The 17,019-nt window shown below is 32.9% G+C and overlaps 3 protein-coding genes and 1 pseudogene across 4 annotated transcripts; 1 reads left to right on the plus strand and 3 right to left on the minus strand.

Moving 5' to 3' along the window:
- Positions 1-27: 27 nt before the first annotated feature.
- On the minus strand, positions 28-980 carry LOC104769617 (ethylene-responsive transcription factor LEP pseudogene; annotated as a pseudogene). The gene has a single exon (XR_015593790.1). The product of XR_015593790.1 is annotated as an ethylene-responsive transcription factor LEP pseudogene (transcript).
- A 2,511-nt stretch (positions 981-3,491) lies between these two features.
- On the minus strand, positions 3,492-5,170 carry LOC104769618 (uncharacterized). The gene is made up of 4 exons (XM_010493873.2): positions 4,900-5,170; positions 4,651-4,812; positions 4,309-4,555; positions 3,492-4,233 (listed from the first exon to the last, which is right to left on the minus strand). Exons 1-4 carry the CDS (start codon positions 5,080-5,082, stop codon positions 3,671-3,673), a joined length of 1,155 nt encoding a protein of 384 aa, XP_010492175.1. The 5' UTR covers positions 5,083-5,170; the 3' UTR covers positions 3,492-3,670.
- A 5,499-nt stretch (positions 5,171-10,669) lies between these two features.
- Positions 10,670-12,407, plus strand: LOC104769619 (chalcone synthase). Its single transcript, XM_010493874.3, has 2 exons — positions 10,670-11,094; positions 11,182-12,407. Exons 1-2 carry the CDS (start codon positions 10,902-10,904, stop codon positions 12,174-12,176), a joined length of 1,188 nt encoding a protein of 395 aa, XP_010492176.1. The 5' UTR covers positions 10,670-10,901; the 3' UTR covers positions 12,177-12,407.
- On the minus strand, positions 12,329-15,909 carry LOC104769620 (uncharacterized). The gene is made up of 15 exons (XM_010493875.2): positions 15,206-15,909; positions 14,955-15,049; positions 14,756-14,869; positions 14,572-14,676; positions 14,415-14,486; positions 14,211-14,323; positions 13,980-14,105; positions 13,824-13,892; positions 13,655-13,742; positions 13,500-13,571; positions 13,327-13,427; positions 13,118-13,235; positions 12,981-13,040; positions 12,783-12,896; positions 12,329-12,697 (listed from the first exon to the last, which is right to left on the minus strand). Exons 1-15 carry the CDS (start codon positions 15,300-15,302, stop codon positions 12,479-12,481), a joined length of 1,563 nt encoding a protein of 520 aa, XP_010492177.1. The 5' UTR covers positions 15,303-15,909; the 3' UTR covers positions 12,329-12,478.
- Between the last annotated feature and the right edge of the window lie 1,110 nt (positions 15,910-17,019).

The following is a 17,019-nucleotide window of genomic DNA, read 5'->3' on the forward strand; positions in this document are numbered from 1 at the left end:
AGGCCCATTATATGTGAAGGTAACACAAGAGTAATTTCTTGTTTACATTAATCAAGGTACAAAGGGGTAATAATAACTTGTTATTGAAAAACTAATGACAAACAGTCACTTTGATCATAGACAGAGAGAGATCAAGGACGGCTAAAACATAGATATAAACCCAAAAGAAAGAAAAAGGTACAAATGAGGAAGGTATTAAATATGGATATGTGAAAGAATATTTAGGAGCCGAAGTGGTTGAAACCTTGAGGCAAAGAGTCAGAAACCGGAGGCATTCTGCTGAACATTGGACTGTGGACGTACTCAGCCGAGTAGTCATCGCCGCTCCAGGTCCACTGTGGTTGGCTGTAACAAGAATTCGACAAGTCACTAGGCAAAGGAGGCAGCTCGTTACTACTGTCGTTAGAATAACAATAGGAATTAGTAGAAGATTGAGAACCGCCAAACATGTAACCGTCAACTTGATCACAATGAGGCTGCAGCATTGGCGAGTCCGTGGATGAATATTGGTTAAACATCATCATGTAGTCGACGGGATCGTCACTAGGAGGAGCAGGAGCCGGAGGAGGAGGAGGAGGATCATCAGGAGAAACAATGGAAGTGACGGAGGAGGAAGGAGGCATGTCTGAGTAGACGAAGTTGGTTCTTGCACGAGTGCCACGCATGGACCGAGCGGCTCTATCGTAGGCCAAGGCAGCTTCTTCGGCAGTATCGAAAGTGCCAAGCCAGTGACGCTCTTTCGTAGTTGGGTCTCTAATCTCAGCCGCGTATCTTCCCCAAGGCCTTCTTCTCACCCCAAGAAACCTTGTACCTGCCTCTTCTTGCTTCTTCTTGCTCTTTGACGATGTTGTGTTCATCCTTTTCTGATGATACTATACTTTGCTTCTTCTTGCTCGTTGACGATGTTGTCTTCGAAATATATATCTTTCTTTTAGTTGAAGGAGAAAAAAAAAGAATGTGTGTTGGTCTTGGAAAAGTATCCCTTCCATAACCCTTTTATATAAGAGCTTCGCCTTTCCTTTTTTCATTTTCTTTTATTCTTCTTTTATATATCTTTCTTTATTCCAATTGAGACATCATTTTAAATTTGGCACAGCTTTGAGTTAATTGTGGCCCATGATATATCAATTATCAATCAATCAAAAATATATAATTATCAAATTTAATGATTAATTTACCACTTGGTAGCATGTTTCATGCATTTCTCAAGGTTGTTCTACGCTAGTGGTCTCATTTTCTTACATGCTTCTGCTGCTAAAATAGAATGCTAATATCGGACTGGCTTTGATCATACAGCTGCAAGTATTTAAATCATCGGCTCAATCTATTTAAACATGCTAAGAGCCTATATATATATATATATATATATATATATATATATATAGGAACAATGGTATATATAGATAGATACACATAATCATCATTAGTCAACAATAATAAGCTGAAAGATAAAGGATTAGGAATGATAAGAGCCATGATTAGCATGTTACCTTAGATACCAATGTCTCGTGTCTAATAATAACATGCACCAATTGTTAAAACAAATTAAAGAGAAATAACGTAATAGATAAACTATTCAATTCAGAGAATATATTTGGTATAACGCGTCCAAATAAGTATGCATGTGATGGTCCAAATGATATGATGGAATGTGCATGAACTGCGAATTTAACATGAAAAGAGAAGCAAACCTTGATCATTTCATATATATGAAACGTAATCAATTTCCTTATCAATCATACAACACATAACAACAATGATCTAGTTTGGTGTTTGGTTAAAGTTAATAATTGGGAAAAGAAAGGTGCAATGATGGCCGCATGATGGAAGTTAGTCCGACTTAATTATGATTAATGAAGTCATTACTTAAGCAGCTATTATATGTGTATTAATCTTTGTATAACTAATAAGTCAGAGCAGGGTCGGGTTTTGACTTTTGACCATCACAAAAATTAAAAGAGTTGAAGTCTCATTAGAGAGAGATTATGATATTTGATATGAGTGAGTATCTAAGGAAGCAAGTGGTAGCCTTTCTAAGACGATCTTATTTTGTGTCAGAGGAAGACCAAAGACCATTTGTGTTTGGCTAATGGCTACACGACCAACGTTAGGGACGGTGATAGTGGATCGTATATTTGTTAATTTTTTTTATAATACATACGCCCCATTAGTCTTCATGTACAATAATCACAATGTGTGTAGTTGTTATTATATGAATTAAGAGAATAATATAAGGGGTAGTGCATGTGCTCCCAATTGTATAGGCTGCAACTTCAATGAATAGTGCCACACCCTTTTTTCATCTCCCATTTTCTAATCCCAAGGCATCTATCTAACTATTTCCTTATTTTTAGTCATATAAGTATGTTTTTGTCCGCTTTGCTATATTATATAGTCTCTTCCAAAATTCAATTTCTCGAAATATATATTCTGACCAAAATACTCCATTCAATTTAGTTTGATCTAATACTATTTTTTATAAAACAAACATGCATTATTGAGAACAAAGGAATTTGGGTTGCATGTGAGCAATCTTTATATGCTTTTGAAATTTTCATCTTTAATCTTAATTTCATTGGAGTAAACAAACCCTATAATTTATGTTCCCTCTCTTTTGACCAACTCTCATTTTTCTCGTTTAGTATTATATTCTTAACTCCAATCTTGATGCATTGAATCTTGATTATATTTACGTTACGCTTCCATGCTCTATATCGCCTTCTTGATTTTATTCTCTGATGATATCCATCCTTAGGTTTCTTTACAAAAATTAAATACTGCGTTCTCATGGTCTACGGTGGAATAAGAGTACATGTAAAGATTATATAAAATGTAATCAATGGACTGGACAAAAAATTTATGCGAATCCTACTTATTTAGGGGCTTAGGTCAAGATCCCTACTTAAGCCTTTTTGGTCTTGTATCACTCACCGCCTTTTTCACAACCGTCACTACTCCAAAGTGGCTTCGGCATTTGATAACTCACTCTCGGACGTTGATGTAATTTCGCAAAACAATGGAGATATACATAAACGAACATTTTGGGAATTCGAAGGGTGTTTTACGTTATGATTCTAGTCTTAAACTTCTCTTAAGTATGGATCCATTGGCGTTGCTCTTACAGAGTCGAACTATTTTTTTATGCAAGTAATTTGATGAACAATTATATGTGGCTTTAATTTAGGCCTCTAATTGTGTTTATTTCTAAAGTAGAAGAAAGAAGAGAAGGCATGTGCGCCCAACGTGGAAAGGCATTCTCTTGGACGCTTAACATAATTAAAATTAATCCTTTTACTAATTATTGCCTACACAAAATACCTTTTGTCTTATTCAACTCTAATTACTCTCTTTATCAAACGACCATGTGATGAGCGCACTATGTAGATTCATAATTCTCACTCACATTGAAAAGTTCAAAACAAAGTAAGTCTACTTTTGCACATCTAAACCTGAATAGAGAAATATGAGGCAAGTTTTGGGCCACGAGCTTCTTTCCAGTCACGATCAAATTTTAGGCCATTAATCTAACTAGTCTATTATCTATACAAGTTATCCGATACCGTAGTGTAAACTGTAAAGTGTTGGAATTAAGTAGTTAAAATTAATGTAACAAGTGGTAAGTTACCTTCCAACATTTACAATGACACCCACAGGCCACAAGCAATCAAGCTCAGCCTCGTCTTCTCTTGAGAGGAACAAACTCCTGTTGCTTAAACACTTCTACTTCCTTTCCTAGTTGCTCTGCTGTCTCCTGCATCCTCTTCTGAGACTCAGCCATTTCTCCAGCCACTTCCCTGCAACTCGCTCCAAATTCTAATGTCTCAGCCTCACAACAAACCACCTCCCTCTCTGTTTCAAGTAAACTTTTCCTATGATGACTAGTTTTCTCATGAAGTAACCTCAGTCTCCTGTACGACGCCATAAATTCACTCAACAGTTGTACATGTTTCCCAGACACACTCTCAAACTGAAGCTTCTCGGAGTTGTATTGATCAATTAGGTCCTGCAAGTAAGGGAATGAACCCTCAGCTTCACCGATTCCAGGTTCCTCATGGTTTCTCCTCTCATGTATCACAGCAGAACCACTAGAGACCGTATCTTTCATCAAATCACTCATTACTTCATCCACACTTAACTTGGAAATAGTAGAATTTGTTAGCTGATCACCAAGTACAGTCTTGTTCCATGGCTCCTCTTCAGGTTCAATCAAAACAGGATCAAACAGAGGGATACCTAAGTAAATATAGCATTAGTGTTAGAAGAACAAGCAAGAATATTTCCAGCATTATGTATCAGAAACTGAAGTACCTTGGTCCACAGCAGCAGCAGAAGAATGTGTATCAGAAACAGCAGCAGAATCATCCTCTACGCCACTAACAAGAGAACCTTGACATTCGTTCACAGTTACACCAACACCAGAAGAAGCCTTGAAGCTACTCTCAACACCAGTCAAAATCTGATCAGCTTCTATCCAAAAATCAATCTCATCAACTGAACCACAACTCTGAATCATCTCAACATCTTCCCACCTAAAGAATCCACATGATCCAAAACCCTAAAAAAGATTCCTTAAAACATATTAAACCAGAGAATTTCTCAAACTCAACGAGCCGTAACGTATATAGTTAAAAAAACGAATTGAATCAAAACCTTTTTGATGCAGCAAATAAGGTAAGCTCTACCAGAAACGTGTTTAACTCTTCGACAAGGTCCAGCACCACAGGGACAAATAGGGATGGTGAAGGCGGGACGGAATCTGATATCTTCATCGGTTACTTTGTCACACCATTTGAAGAAATCGCAACTCTGAGTCTGCGAATTTCAAATTTTTTTCAGTTAGAAATTTCGAAATCACAAAAAAATCAGTGTAAAGAGAGTGAAGTAGGAGGAGGAACCAACCGCAGGGCACTTGTGGAACTTCCTTCCGGGGTTCTCTCGGGTGTTTGAGACTTTGATTTCACAGAAACCGCCGCCGCAAGGGCAGTGTATCGCCGGAGGAGTATCATCGGCTTTGATTTTGAGAGGACAATCGCTGATCCAGTGACCAGCTTGACCACATCGGAAGCAATTCCCGGTCTGCATTGCGTCGTTCGGAGGAGGAGGCACTCGGCCAACATTCTCCTTCTCAGGGATGTTAATAATGGGCCTTATTTTGATTTAATTTAATTTTAAGCTATGACTTTTTTTTTTTCAAAACAAAACGAGCTGGACATCGGCTGGGCTTCATGGGCCTTTCAGGTTTTTTTTTTCTTTTTAATAATAATACTGTTCCCCGTATCATTATAACTACTAAGTTTTGAACCCACGCTACGCGTAGGTTTAGTAGATATATTTTGATGAAAATTATATATGATTGATTACGATAGAAAATTAAATTAGTATTATCATTTGCATTGTCAAAATTTGTGGTAGTTTTCATTGTTACTTTTATCGTCTGGTTCTTCGTTATACTTTTTTCTACTTCTTACTCGTCAATTTCTTCACATTCTTCCACTAAAAAACATTTTTTTAGACTACCACACAACTTGTTAACCCATCAAACTCCAAGAACAATATTATTTCTTTTTATAAAATTTGTGAAATTCATGAAGAGCAGCATAGTTAACACATGCATCCAATTATTGATAATTTTATCTATATACTTATTTTGTTTTAGATCCACATGTTTAGAATCTTCTCCAACCAAAATCCTTACTTGGTTTATAATATTTTAAAACCATAATAAAATATACTAATAATAATTTATTTAATATGAATCATATGATATATAGAAATATGAGTACACTATAAAAATATATTAATTATAAATAAATAATATCAATTATGTTATATCATCAAATAATATCAACTGTATCATATTCTCAAATAACCATAACCGTATATAACCTTAACCGCTTGAACCAGAACCGTATTTAAACGTAACCGTTTATTAAACGGTTATAGTTAAGGCTTTAAAGTATTTTTAACCATAACCGATGGTTAATAAACCATAACCGTGACAACCGTAACTCTGGTCATGCCTATGTATAGCTAATAAAACATGTGTATTTGTTGTCCATGTTTCTTCTTTAAACTCCAAAACTTGACTCAAACATCAAATCAAGGTCTCGCGATGTCAATCCTTCTTTCTTAGACCCAAAAATAAAAAATTAATGAAAGAATATCAACTCATCTATAAAATCATACACAAAAATATGTTTTGTAGCTATAAGAAATAAAAAGCACAAACATAGATAAATAAGATAATTTATGTTTTGCATCAATATTTATAATATTTTAAACTTTTAAAAGGTTTCGAAATATAAAATTTGAACATTTTAAAAAGTTTCAATATTTATAATATTTTAAACTTTTAAAATTTAAAAATTATAATATTTAAAAACTTTTTAAAAGCTAAGAACTATTAAAAGTTTCTATATTTATAATATTTAAACTTTTAAGAATTTTAAAAATTATAATATTTTTTTGAAACTTTTTAAAGTTTTAATTTGATCAAATAAAAACCCAGATCAAACCGAATAATTTTTAAACTTGGACGCTTGATAAATCAAGCTTTCCTGATCATTCGTTGTTGGAAGCATATTAATCTTATTTATATTGGTTCTGAACCATTGTCTAAAACTTTTCTACCCGATGTGGGATATTGTGCATAGTTCTTTTATTTCCATAAATTTAAAATTTTCCTTTTTAAAAAAAAATCTGGAAATTTAAAAAAATGTTAATGAATGACATGTCAAATCCTGATAGCTTGTTTTAAAATAATTCTTAATATATAAAATTTTGGGAATTTTAAAAAATGTTAATGAGTGACATGTCTTATTACAATTGGAGGTCTTAAATCATAGGTGGACAGCCTTAGAAACTTATAGCTTCTACTTTTTATTAGTATAGATTAGGCTATGTACAATGAGGTTGTTGAAAAAATTATTCAACTGCTTAATTACTGCAATGAGGGTGTTGAAGAAAATAAAAAATCTACGTGGATTCATTCTGGTTGAATCAATTCAACACGTTGAATCTGATTTTTTGGGGCCCACAATCACATATGCTACGTTCTAACTTTTGTTTTTGTTTTTCTTTTTTTTTTGTCGAAAAGGAAAAAGGTTAGGAGAGAGAGACATGTGTTGTATTCTTATTGAAGAGTAAGATTTTCAAGATTTTTTTTACTTAATTATTTCAAAATCAATTATTATGTAGTAAATATAATTTTTATAAAATAATTTTTATATCAAAATTTAACATTTTTTATACTCTATAAATAGAGACTTGGTTCATTTTATTCCGATACAAAAAAAATCATCATTTCTAGTATATTTTTCAAATTCTTCTCTAATAAACTCTTGTTTATTTTATATTTTATAATTTTGTTATATTAAAAATTAGCTAAAAATATAAATTTTCAATTTTAAAAATAATAATGTAACTTTTATTAATTTTAATTATTATTATAAATATGTGTTTTCAAATTAAGTGAAAATAGTATTGAATTTTATTAAACAAAACTATTGGAGAGGTTAAAATTGATTTGGGTGTTGAATGATTAGGTGGAAGAAAGAGAAAATGATGTGGAATGTTAAAAGTTGAGGTGGAGGGTGTTGAAAGAAAAAACCATTGTACATGGTCTTATTAAGATAAATTTAATAACAAAACAGAAAATTATTTGTGTCATGTATTATGAAAAATGAAGAATTATAGAACAAACAATAATGTAAGTAAAATCGATATTTATAAAAATAAGACATAAACGTACTTTTCTACTACAATAACATCAATTATTTTAAAAATATAAATTTACAATTTTTAACCAAAAATAAAATATCAACCTCTGCTACAACATATGGGTCATAACATGGATAGAGGGAGGGGTCAACTGGCCCTTTAGATTTTTAAAATGTTCTTACATTTATATATATATATATATATATATTGTAAATGTGAAAGTAGGTGAAATGGTTATGTACTGTTTATCATGACCCCTAGAACATTTGTTCTAACTAACCCTCTATTGATCCACTTAACTTAGTTATTTTATAAAATTCGCTTATGTTTATGTGATTATGTATCTATATTTATAACCATTTAATTTTATAAATGCCTCTCATTAAATATGAAAAGTTTACCAAATTTTATAAGGTACTTGTAGTTTGATAAAAAAATATTTGTAAAATCGTCCAAATATTTATTAAATTTTATAAAGTTTACTAATATATTTATAAGATATTTGTAAGAATTTACACACATATAAAAATAATGTATATGTGCTTTTATAAAACTACACACATATTTAGGTAAATCTCATTTTTGATAAGGTATGTTCTTAGGGAGAGAACATTTTTTAAAAATAATTTCTTTGAAATCCCCTTGGTAATTATATTAGAAAAGTATGTTAGCACTTAGGACCACCTCAATTCAAGTTATTCTGATAGTTAATGAAAAAGGAGAAAAATACATAAAATAAATAAGTCTTCAACTTGCATTGGAAAGACGAAAATAAGCATGATAAAATATCATTTTTACTAGGATGAGGTGGAAGAGAGAAAACGAGGTGTTTCTACTAAAAAGAAAAAGGAAAATTAGGGAATTTTCCAAAATAGTAAAAAACAAAGTTTGTAACTACAAATTCTTAAGAATAATAGTGAACCCCATAATAAACCCTCTCTCTCTTTTCATAAATCATAATGATACACATGTCTCTTTATAAGTGCCTATTTATTTTTGTAATAAACCAAATTTCTCATAGTTTTAAATATTAATTCAATAGTATATATATATATGGGTAATTAATTTTGTTATAGAAATAGTAAAATAAAATTTTCTATATATTAAGTTCCATTATACATAAGTTTAAATAATGAATGAATACTATTTTTAATTGAGATTACATAAGATTAATAAATAATACTAGGTTTTTACCCGCGGTACACCGCGGAACTAAATTATAAATTATTGTATTTTAAATAATAAATTTTTAATTTATTTAGTTTTCAAATTTCCAATTAATTAACTTTTATCTAATTAATTTATAATATTTTTTAGAATGCTTTTTCTTCTTCTTATTTTTTATACAGTTTAGAACCTAATTACATTAAATTTGTTATTAGATAGAATATAAAATTTTAAAACACTTAGTTTTGTTTTCTAGTATTAAACAGAGGTATATGCCTATATGGTATGTTAGTGTATGTTTTTATTTGAATACATTTTTTTTTTTGGAATATTAAGATTGTGTTGTAGTATGTGTAATATTTTGTAGTTCATATACTAAACAATTTATAAGTTAATTTTCAAACTATGACTACAAATCTATAGTATATGAAATAAACTAATAATTTTAGTGTTGGTTCTATAGTCCAAACCCGCCATGCTAGGCAGATAACACAACATGTTCAAAAATTTTTAATTTGTAAAAACTCATCATACGAAACCCGTGAAAGTAAAATATAGTATATGAGGCTAAAAATCACTTTTTATCAAATCAATTTTTCAAATTTTTATCAAATCAATTTTCCAAATTTTTATCAAGTGAAGAACAATACTTGGTTTATATGATGAACCTCTTCATTCACTTCTTTATAAAATAAAAAAAATAAAATCTGTATACATTTGCAATTATGTTTGTTATCTTTTAAAACACTTAGTTTCTATAAAAAATCGAATATAGATAAAGTTAATTTGTTTATTAAATTAATAATTAATGTCAGTGACATACTTAGGTTTGAACTTCAGGATTTATTTCATAAGTGTCTCAAAAAATGTATATATAGACTCCTAATTAAAAGCTTATTTGGTTGAGCATATATAATTATATAGCAAAATTTTGGCACTTTATCAAGTGAAGACTAGAGCCAAGTTAATTTAGGGATCTTTGATCATTGTTTTAGATTTTATTTTTTTAGCATTTTAAGTTGTATTTTATGATCTACACTAAGTTCTTGATTAATGATGTTGCTTAAGAAAATATATATTATTTATTATAGATTTAAATTTAAATTATTCCTATTAAGATTATGATTTTATTATTGTTATATTTATACGTAGAGCTACAATTTAAAATTATTCGATATATTCTAAAAATATTGATGATAACTTAGATGTATTTAAAATTAATTACCATCTTTAAAAAGAAAAGAAGAAAAATAACATTATAATGAGATTTTTAACTAAAATTATATTAAAATGTACCGTTATTAAGTTGGTAAGATATATGGAAGTGCTCTTAGATTAGTAGGAGGTAATTATGGAGTTAAGTGTGCACGTGTATGGGAAGTAAAATTTTCATATACCGTTGTGGAGAAACTACTGTATACAACTACCCCCTTGTAGCTCTCCGACATCAAACCTTATGTTTATTTTTTTTTTGGTAAAAGGTTAAATTTTAAACCATTTTCAGTTTTTTTCTGTACAAAAAGCAAAATAACAATTACATTAGAAAAGAAAGCTTATACAAGCAAAATAACCGGCGAGAAACCTTATGTTTATTCTTTTCACATATCTTAAGATATTAATATACACACATGACACATCATATTTATTGTATAGAGTTATGCTCATAATAATTTTATAAATATCTTGAGATATGTATACACCATATGAAATATGCACGTCGAAATTAAAATGACTTGTTGGTGCAATTTAATATAAATCAATGAAAACCCACCATTCAATCTTTGGTAAGTAACGAAAAAACAGGGCGCAAGAAGAACCACAGAAAAGGGGGCTAACAACTAAACACGTAGGGCTTCATCTGCCCGTCCATCAAACCTACCACACTCTCGTCTCTTTTTTCCCGTGTCAGTTTGTTATATAATCTCTTGCACTTGCTAGCTTTCTGAATACACCTACCTTATTTAGTACACAACGACATCAAAACCTTAATAACTAAATTCAAACTTCGAGTTACAATGGTGGTGGCTGGTGCGTCTTCGTTGAATGAGATCAGACAGGCTCAGAGAGCAGATGGACCCGCAGGCATCTTGGCGATAGGCACTGCTAACCCTGAGAACCATGTGCTTCAGGCGGAGTATCCAGACTACTACTTCCGCATCACCAACAGTGAACACATGACCGACCTCAAGGAGAAGTTCAAGCGCATGTGTACGTGTTCATAATTTCTACTTTCATTTCTTTTAGCAGATATATTCATTCACATAGTTAGTTTAACAAATACTTATTAATTAACAGGCGACAAGTCAACAATAAGGAAACGCCATATGTATCTGACGGAGGAGTTCCTCAAGGAAAACCCTCACATGTGCGCTTACATGGCTCCTTCCCTTGACACCCGACAGGACATCGTGGTGGTTGAAGTCCCTAAGCTAGGCAAAGAAGCTGCAGTGAAGGCCATCAAAGAATGGGGTCAGCCTAAGTCCAAGATCACTCACGTCGTCTTCTGCACTACCTCCGGTGTTGACATGCCTGGTGCTGACTACCAGCTCACCAAGCTCCTTGGTCTTCGTCCTTCCGTCAAGCGTCTTATGATGTACCAGCAAGGTTGCTTCGCCGGCGGTACTGTTCTCCGTATCGCTAAGGATCTCGCCGAGAACAACCGCGGTGCTCGTGTGCTTGTTGTCTGCTCTGAGATCACTGCGGTCACTTTCCGTGGCCCCTCTGACACCCACCTCGACTCTCTCGTCGGTCAGGCTCTATTCAGTGACGGCGCCGCCGCACTCATTGTGGGTTCAGACCCCGACACCTCCGCTGGAGAGAAACCCATCTTCGAGATGGTGTCTGCTGCACAGACCATCCTCCCAGACTCTGACGGAGCCATTGATGGACACTTGAGGGAAGTGGGTCTCACCTTCCATCTCCTCAAGGACGTTCCCGGCCTCATCTCAAAGAACATAGTGAAGAGTCTAGACGAAGCATTTAAACCGCTGGGGATAAGTGACTGGAACTCTCTCTTCTGGATAGCTCACCCTGGTGGTCCAGCGATCTTGGACCAGGTGGAGCTAAAGCTTGGTCTCAAGGAAGAGAAGATGAGGGCCACGCGCCACGTTTTGAGCGAATTCGGAAATATGTCAAGTGCATGCGTTCTCTTTATTCTAGATGAGATGAGGAGGAAGTCAGCTAAGGATGGTGTGGCCACAACAGGAGAAGGGTTGGAGTGGGGTGTCCTGTTTGGTTTCGGACCAGGTCTCACTGTTGAGACAGTCGTCTTGCACAGCGTTCCTCTCTAAAGAGAACGCTTTCCTCCTATCTACCTACCTGCTACCTCTACATAATTAAACTTTAATCCTGTCTTTTGTTATATTATATATGTTAATGCAATAATTAAGGAAGAATTTATTTGATGTGATATGTGAAATGTGATATGTGTGCTAGACAAGTCTATTCGAATTCGACTATTTTTGTATCTTCCTTTTTGGTGTCTTTTTACAAAATATCAGATCTATATGGTTCTTAAAGCATACTTTTCGGTGTCTTCTAAGATAGAATCTGTTACATCCACAAGTTCATAGTTACATCCACAATCTATCTGTTACATCCACAAGTTCTCAAATTGCTCATAATTAGATTGAAAACGTTCTTCCTTTGCGTTAAGTTCATCTTCAGGAGTCATTTGAGGCTCAGTCTCTGTTATTTCCTCCTCTTCATATTCCCCACCACTTCTTGCCTTGAGTACCATCTCTTCCGTCGTTGTCCCCATTATCTCGTTTGCTTCCTTCAAATTCACGCATCTATACTTGTCTTCTGAATCCTGACCAAACCCTTTGCATTTCAAAATATTTTTACTGAAAACTGTAATATACATTCTGATAACAAGAGAGATAAAATTGACTCACACGAGAGACGAGTCCAAGCTTCTCCAGCTTCGTGACAGCATCATCTACGTCAAAATTACAACTTTCATCGAATTCCTCTTTGATGAATACTTCACTTTGCTTGTCAAGCTCCTCCTTTTATATTGCATCTTGAGGTCAGCCTCTACATGTGTGTTGTTTTAGTATATTCATATCAAAAAAAGTTGCGGAGTCATATACCTTGCTTGTGGGACGCCCTTGCTTTATCAGCATGAAGAACGATATAATGACTTCTTTAACCTGCATTTTTATCATTGATGTGAGCAAAACACACACAAGAATACAAACATAAATACGAAAAGGGGATACTATAGCACCTCTTGTTGGATGACTTCATCGCACAAGTGAAGCAGTGTTCCTCTTCCACTGTCTAGCTGCTTATCATACACAGATCTTGTGATGAGGCTCTGATAATCTACCAAGTTCCTCTGAAACCTACATTTAATTTAGGGACAGAGACAAAGTGATATTGATTAGTCAATAAAAAATGGAGGTTGGTGTCTCATTAATGAGTGAAGAACATTACGTGAAATATGTTTTAACGCAGTAGGCCACAACCGTGCCAAGTATGGCTGCAATTACTCTGATGTCAGTGTTTTTGAGGCTTACTGAGCTAACCACTGTGACCTGTAAAAGCAGAGTTGGATAAAGCACGTTTTTCATTGTCTTAAGTCTTGATTATAATGTGACAAAACTGACCAGTCCAATGGCAGCAGAGACAAGAAACTTGACCCAGTCCAGTGGTGTAAGACCTGGATTTTGCTTCTCTGGCTGTATAAATTATGAGTGATCAGTTAACTTCTAAATAGTAAGATACATTTTAGCACAAAGTGTTTGTTTTAATGGATGCTCACAAGCACAATTTCCATATCAGCCATTGGAATGGTCTTGAAGTGTTTCACATATATGTTTCTTTCTGATTCCCTCTTCCCTGATACTCTCCTGTGTGTGAATGTAAAACCAATATAAGAAATAAAAAAACCACAACCATCCAATTATCCCACTGTTTCTCTGCATTTGTACCTGTATACTACAATGATTCTCTCAAAGGTAGGCTCTTGTATGGTTATCTTTTTCATCAAGTTTGAGAGACTGTATCAGTGATAGAAAACACAAAGACAAACAAGTCAATATATAAAATTGTAGCAGATAAGCCTAAATAAGGATTAGGTGACAAACCTGAGCCTCAGCTTCTCTATTCGAATTCTTTCTATGTATAAACTATCCTTCTCAGTGTCAATGCTAATATCAATCTGATCTGACAGCCCTATTTCCTTCTTTTTCCCATATATAAGTCCTTTTAAACTGAAACAGAGAAAGTCTGAGTATTAGTTTTGTATTTTGATTGCATCCCACAAGAGGTATATATATTATATATAGCACAACAAAAGAGTGCACGAGATAGCTCACCATGTGATGGTGAGTAGAAATTTCCAAATACGGACAAGGATTGTATCTATTTTGGCTAGGAAGAAGTAAGCTTCCATATGATCAATCCCAAACCCACGTCTGAATATTATATACTTCAAGGGACAAGACATACATATCAGATCATTATATATATTAGTTAGATGTAACCAATTTGTTATTATAATTAAAAAGCAGTTACTTTACCTTATCAGCGAAACGAGGAAGATCATCTCGGGGAAACTTGGAGAAGAATCTTGTTAACAACTTTGTATCAAGCTACAGCAAGGATCCATACATAAACTATGAAGTTGTCGTCATTACCAATAATATTATTGAAGAGTGGTATTTTTACAGGTACTACCTTAGCTTCATCAACAACAATAGGAAGATTGAGACGATATTGAGCAGAGAGAGCTACTTGTATTTCTTCATTAGTTATCACTTTGAAGTTACTCTTCTCCATGACCTAGGGAGATTTGTTGTTTCGCTTCATCATTACGTTTTGTAATTAGTGAAAAATACTGAGGTGGAAACAAAGAAAAAACCTGGAATAGATGTTGAAGAAATTGATCTTCAAGAGTATCGATTTCACGAGGAGATAAATTCTGTTGATGAAGCCTGTGCGCGCCGCGGATTGGCTCGAAAAGTGAATACAGTTGCTACAAACACAATCTGCTTTACTAATTTATGATTTCAAAGAAAGAATAATTGAAGATGATCATAGATTGGTGAGATAAAACATACCATAAGATCCTCAAAATGAAGGTGGTACCAAGCTCTAATGGTACATTCCACTCTCTGGCAGAATCTTAGGAACTCCTCTCTCTCACATTTATCTTCTGGAGAATGATCAAAATGTAGAATTCTTATAAATAAGGAGAAACAGAGGAATGTAGAAACAGAGTTATAATGAAATGTATATAATTTTATAAAGAGGAGAAACAGAGGAACATGCAGAAACAGAGAAACAATGAAATGTAGAAAAAAAGAGAGACCAAAGTGAAGGGACAAGGCAGTAATGAGCTTGTGCTTTAGAATTGGGATCACAGCTTCTCTCTCTAATCTGATCACCTCTTTTTTCTTCTCCCCCATCTCTTAATCTTGTGTTTATATCTGATTAAAGAAACTTGTAGATACCTTTGAAATGGTACTTTTTTAAAAGGATACAGAAACGTGAAAATAAATTCAAACAAAACAAGAAGAAGCTTCAATGTTTTTCTTTTCTGCAAAAATCTAGATGTTGCATTTTGTAGGTTTCACCATTCTTCTCGGAGGGGAGGTTCTTTTGTTGCGTCTCCTCCTCTCTCACATCTATATATACATCAATAAGTAAAAGGAAAAACAAAGAAATCGACCAAAACCATAATATTTTATTGCCATTAAATCTACAACATATCTATAAGTTTACTATAATCTCTCAAACTCTCAATGATACAACCAATTTTCCAAAACAAAATAATACACAATCCATAAAATATCTCATATATATCTCTACATAATAAATTATTCCTAAAATAGAATGCATAATTTTCGGCCTATTAAATTCATATTTGCAAAATGTGAAAAACGTTACCACCAAGACAAACATTTAATTCATATATTTATCTTCTTTGGAAACTAATATTGTTCGATAAAATCTCTGTTTTACTAAAACGAAGAATACTTAAATATCTTTTTAAATGAGTAGATCGTAAAGTCCTTGTTCATCAAGCATTTTGAAATCTATAAATACTATCTTGACAAACGAAACATAACACCCACAACTAAAGCCTACAACCGCATATCCAAACACAAGACAATGGATGCATCATCTGCACATCTATCTTGACAATGGATGCATCATCTGCTTTCTTGCGAGATATCTGTCCTTACAAGACGAGTGGAGAATACAAGTGAAGATCCTTCATAATTGGTGTCAGTAGATTGTTTGTATACCGACGCCAATTATGAAGGATCTTCACTTGTATTCTCCATGCTGTTTTGTAAGGACAGATATCTCGCAAGAAATATAATTGTATATATATTTTACTTTCTTATACATAAAAATTCTACTTAATTAGTACCCAAAATTTAAAACATAATTATGATTCGTCCCACGGTCTAACGCGGGTTCAAACCTAGTTAAATAATACTCCATCCATTTCAAAATATAGGATGTTTTAGTTAAAACACGCATATTAAGAAAAAAATTAACCAATCGTAAACAAGACTGCATAATATAAAATATAAAATTAATCTAAAAGTTGCATAGAAAATTGGAAACATCATATATTATGAAACAAAAATACTTGTCTAAACATCCTATATTATGAAACGGATGGAGTATATAATTTGCCAAATCAATATGGTCATATCATAACCTTCACACTTAGTAGTGTAAATTAACAATTTCAAAATTTAAGTAGTATAAAATTATTTCCTGAAGCAAAATATATGACAATCTGACATACAACACAATCCACACCGTTTTCTTATAATTGAATATACTTACCACACCATCTACTTATTACCATATCATAATATTCAAAATATTACACATATTTTTATCAGTAAGACATTTTATACGAAAAAATACTCAAAAAAAAACAAATTCTGACCAAAATAATTCAAAAAGTAAAAAACGAGCACAACAAATCATCTAAATTTGAAACAATTTAATTATTTTTTTTATAATAGGCCTGCGGTATACCCATGGATTATACTTTAAAAAAGATATTAGAATCTCATAATTAAAATACTTTACAACAAGAATTTTAAAAATCCTAAAATAATTTTAATTTCCTAACAGAAAATTTAAATGCTCAACAGA

The sequence above is a fragment of the Camelina sativa genome, chromosome 20 (assembly GCF_030686135.1).
Source record: "Camelina sativa cultivar CO46 ecotype springtype chromosome 20, ASM3068613v1".
In the NCBI taxonomy this organism is placed as follows: Eukaryota; Viridiplantae; Streptophyta; class Magnoliopsida; order Brassicales; family Brassicaceae; genus Camelina; species Camelina sativa.

What these genes read in the sequence shown, in the direction of transcription:
- LOC104769618 (XM_010493873.2), bottom strand. Translation starts at nt 5,082, where the DNA reads ATGCAGACCGGGAATTGCTTCCGATGTGGTCAAGCTGGTCACTGGATC. An exon ending in TTATTTGCTGCATCAAAAAG is followed by an intron (nt 4,556 to 4,650) that starts GTTTTGATTCAA and finishes AATCTTTTTTAG; the next exon opens with GGTTTTGGATCATGTGGATT. An exon ending in TGCTGCTGCTGTGGACCAAG is followed by an intron (nt 4,234 to 4,308) that starts GTACTTCAGTTT and finishes ATATTTACTTAG; the next exon opens with GTATCCCTCTGTTTGATCCT.
- LOC104769619 (XM_010493874.3), top strand. Translation starts at nt 10,902, where the DNA reads ATGGTGGTGGCTGGTGCGTCTTCGTTGAATGAGATCAGACAGGCTCAG. An exon ending in GGAGAAGTTCAAGCGCATGT is followed by an intron (nt 11,095 to 11,181) that starts GTACGTGTTCAT and finishes ATTAATTAACAG; the next exon opens with GCGACAAGTCAACAATAAGG.
- LOC104769620 (XM_010493875.2), bottom strand. Translation starts at nt 15,302, where the DNA reads ATGGGGGAGAAGAAAAAAGAGGTGATCAGATTAGAGAGAGAAGCTGTG. An exon ending in TTCATTTTGAGGATCTTATG is followed by an intron (nt 14,870 to 14,954) that starts GTATGTTTTATC and finishes TTGTGTTTGTAG; the next exon opens with CAACTGTATTCACTTTTCGA. An exon ending in TTGTTGTTGATGAAGCTAAG is followed by an intron (nt 14,487 to 14,571) that starts GTAGTACCTGTA and finishes TCCTTGCTGTAG; the next exon opens with CTTGATACAAAGTTGTTAAC.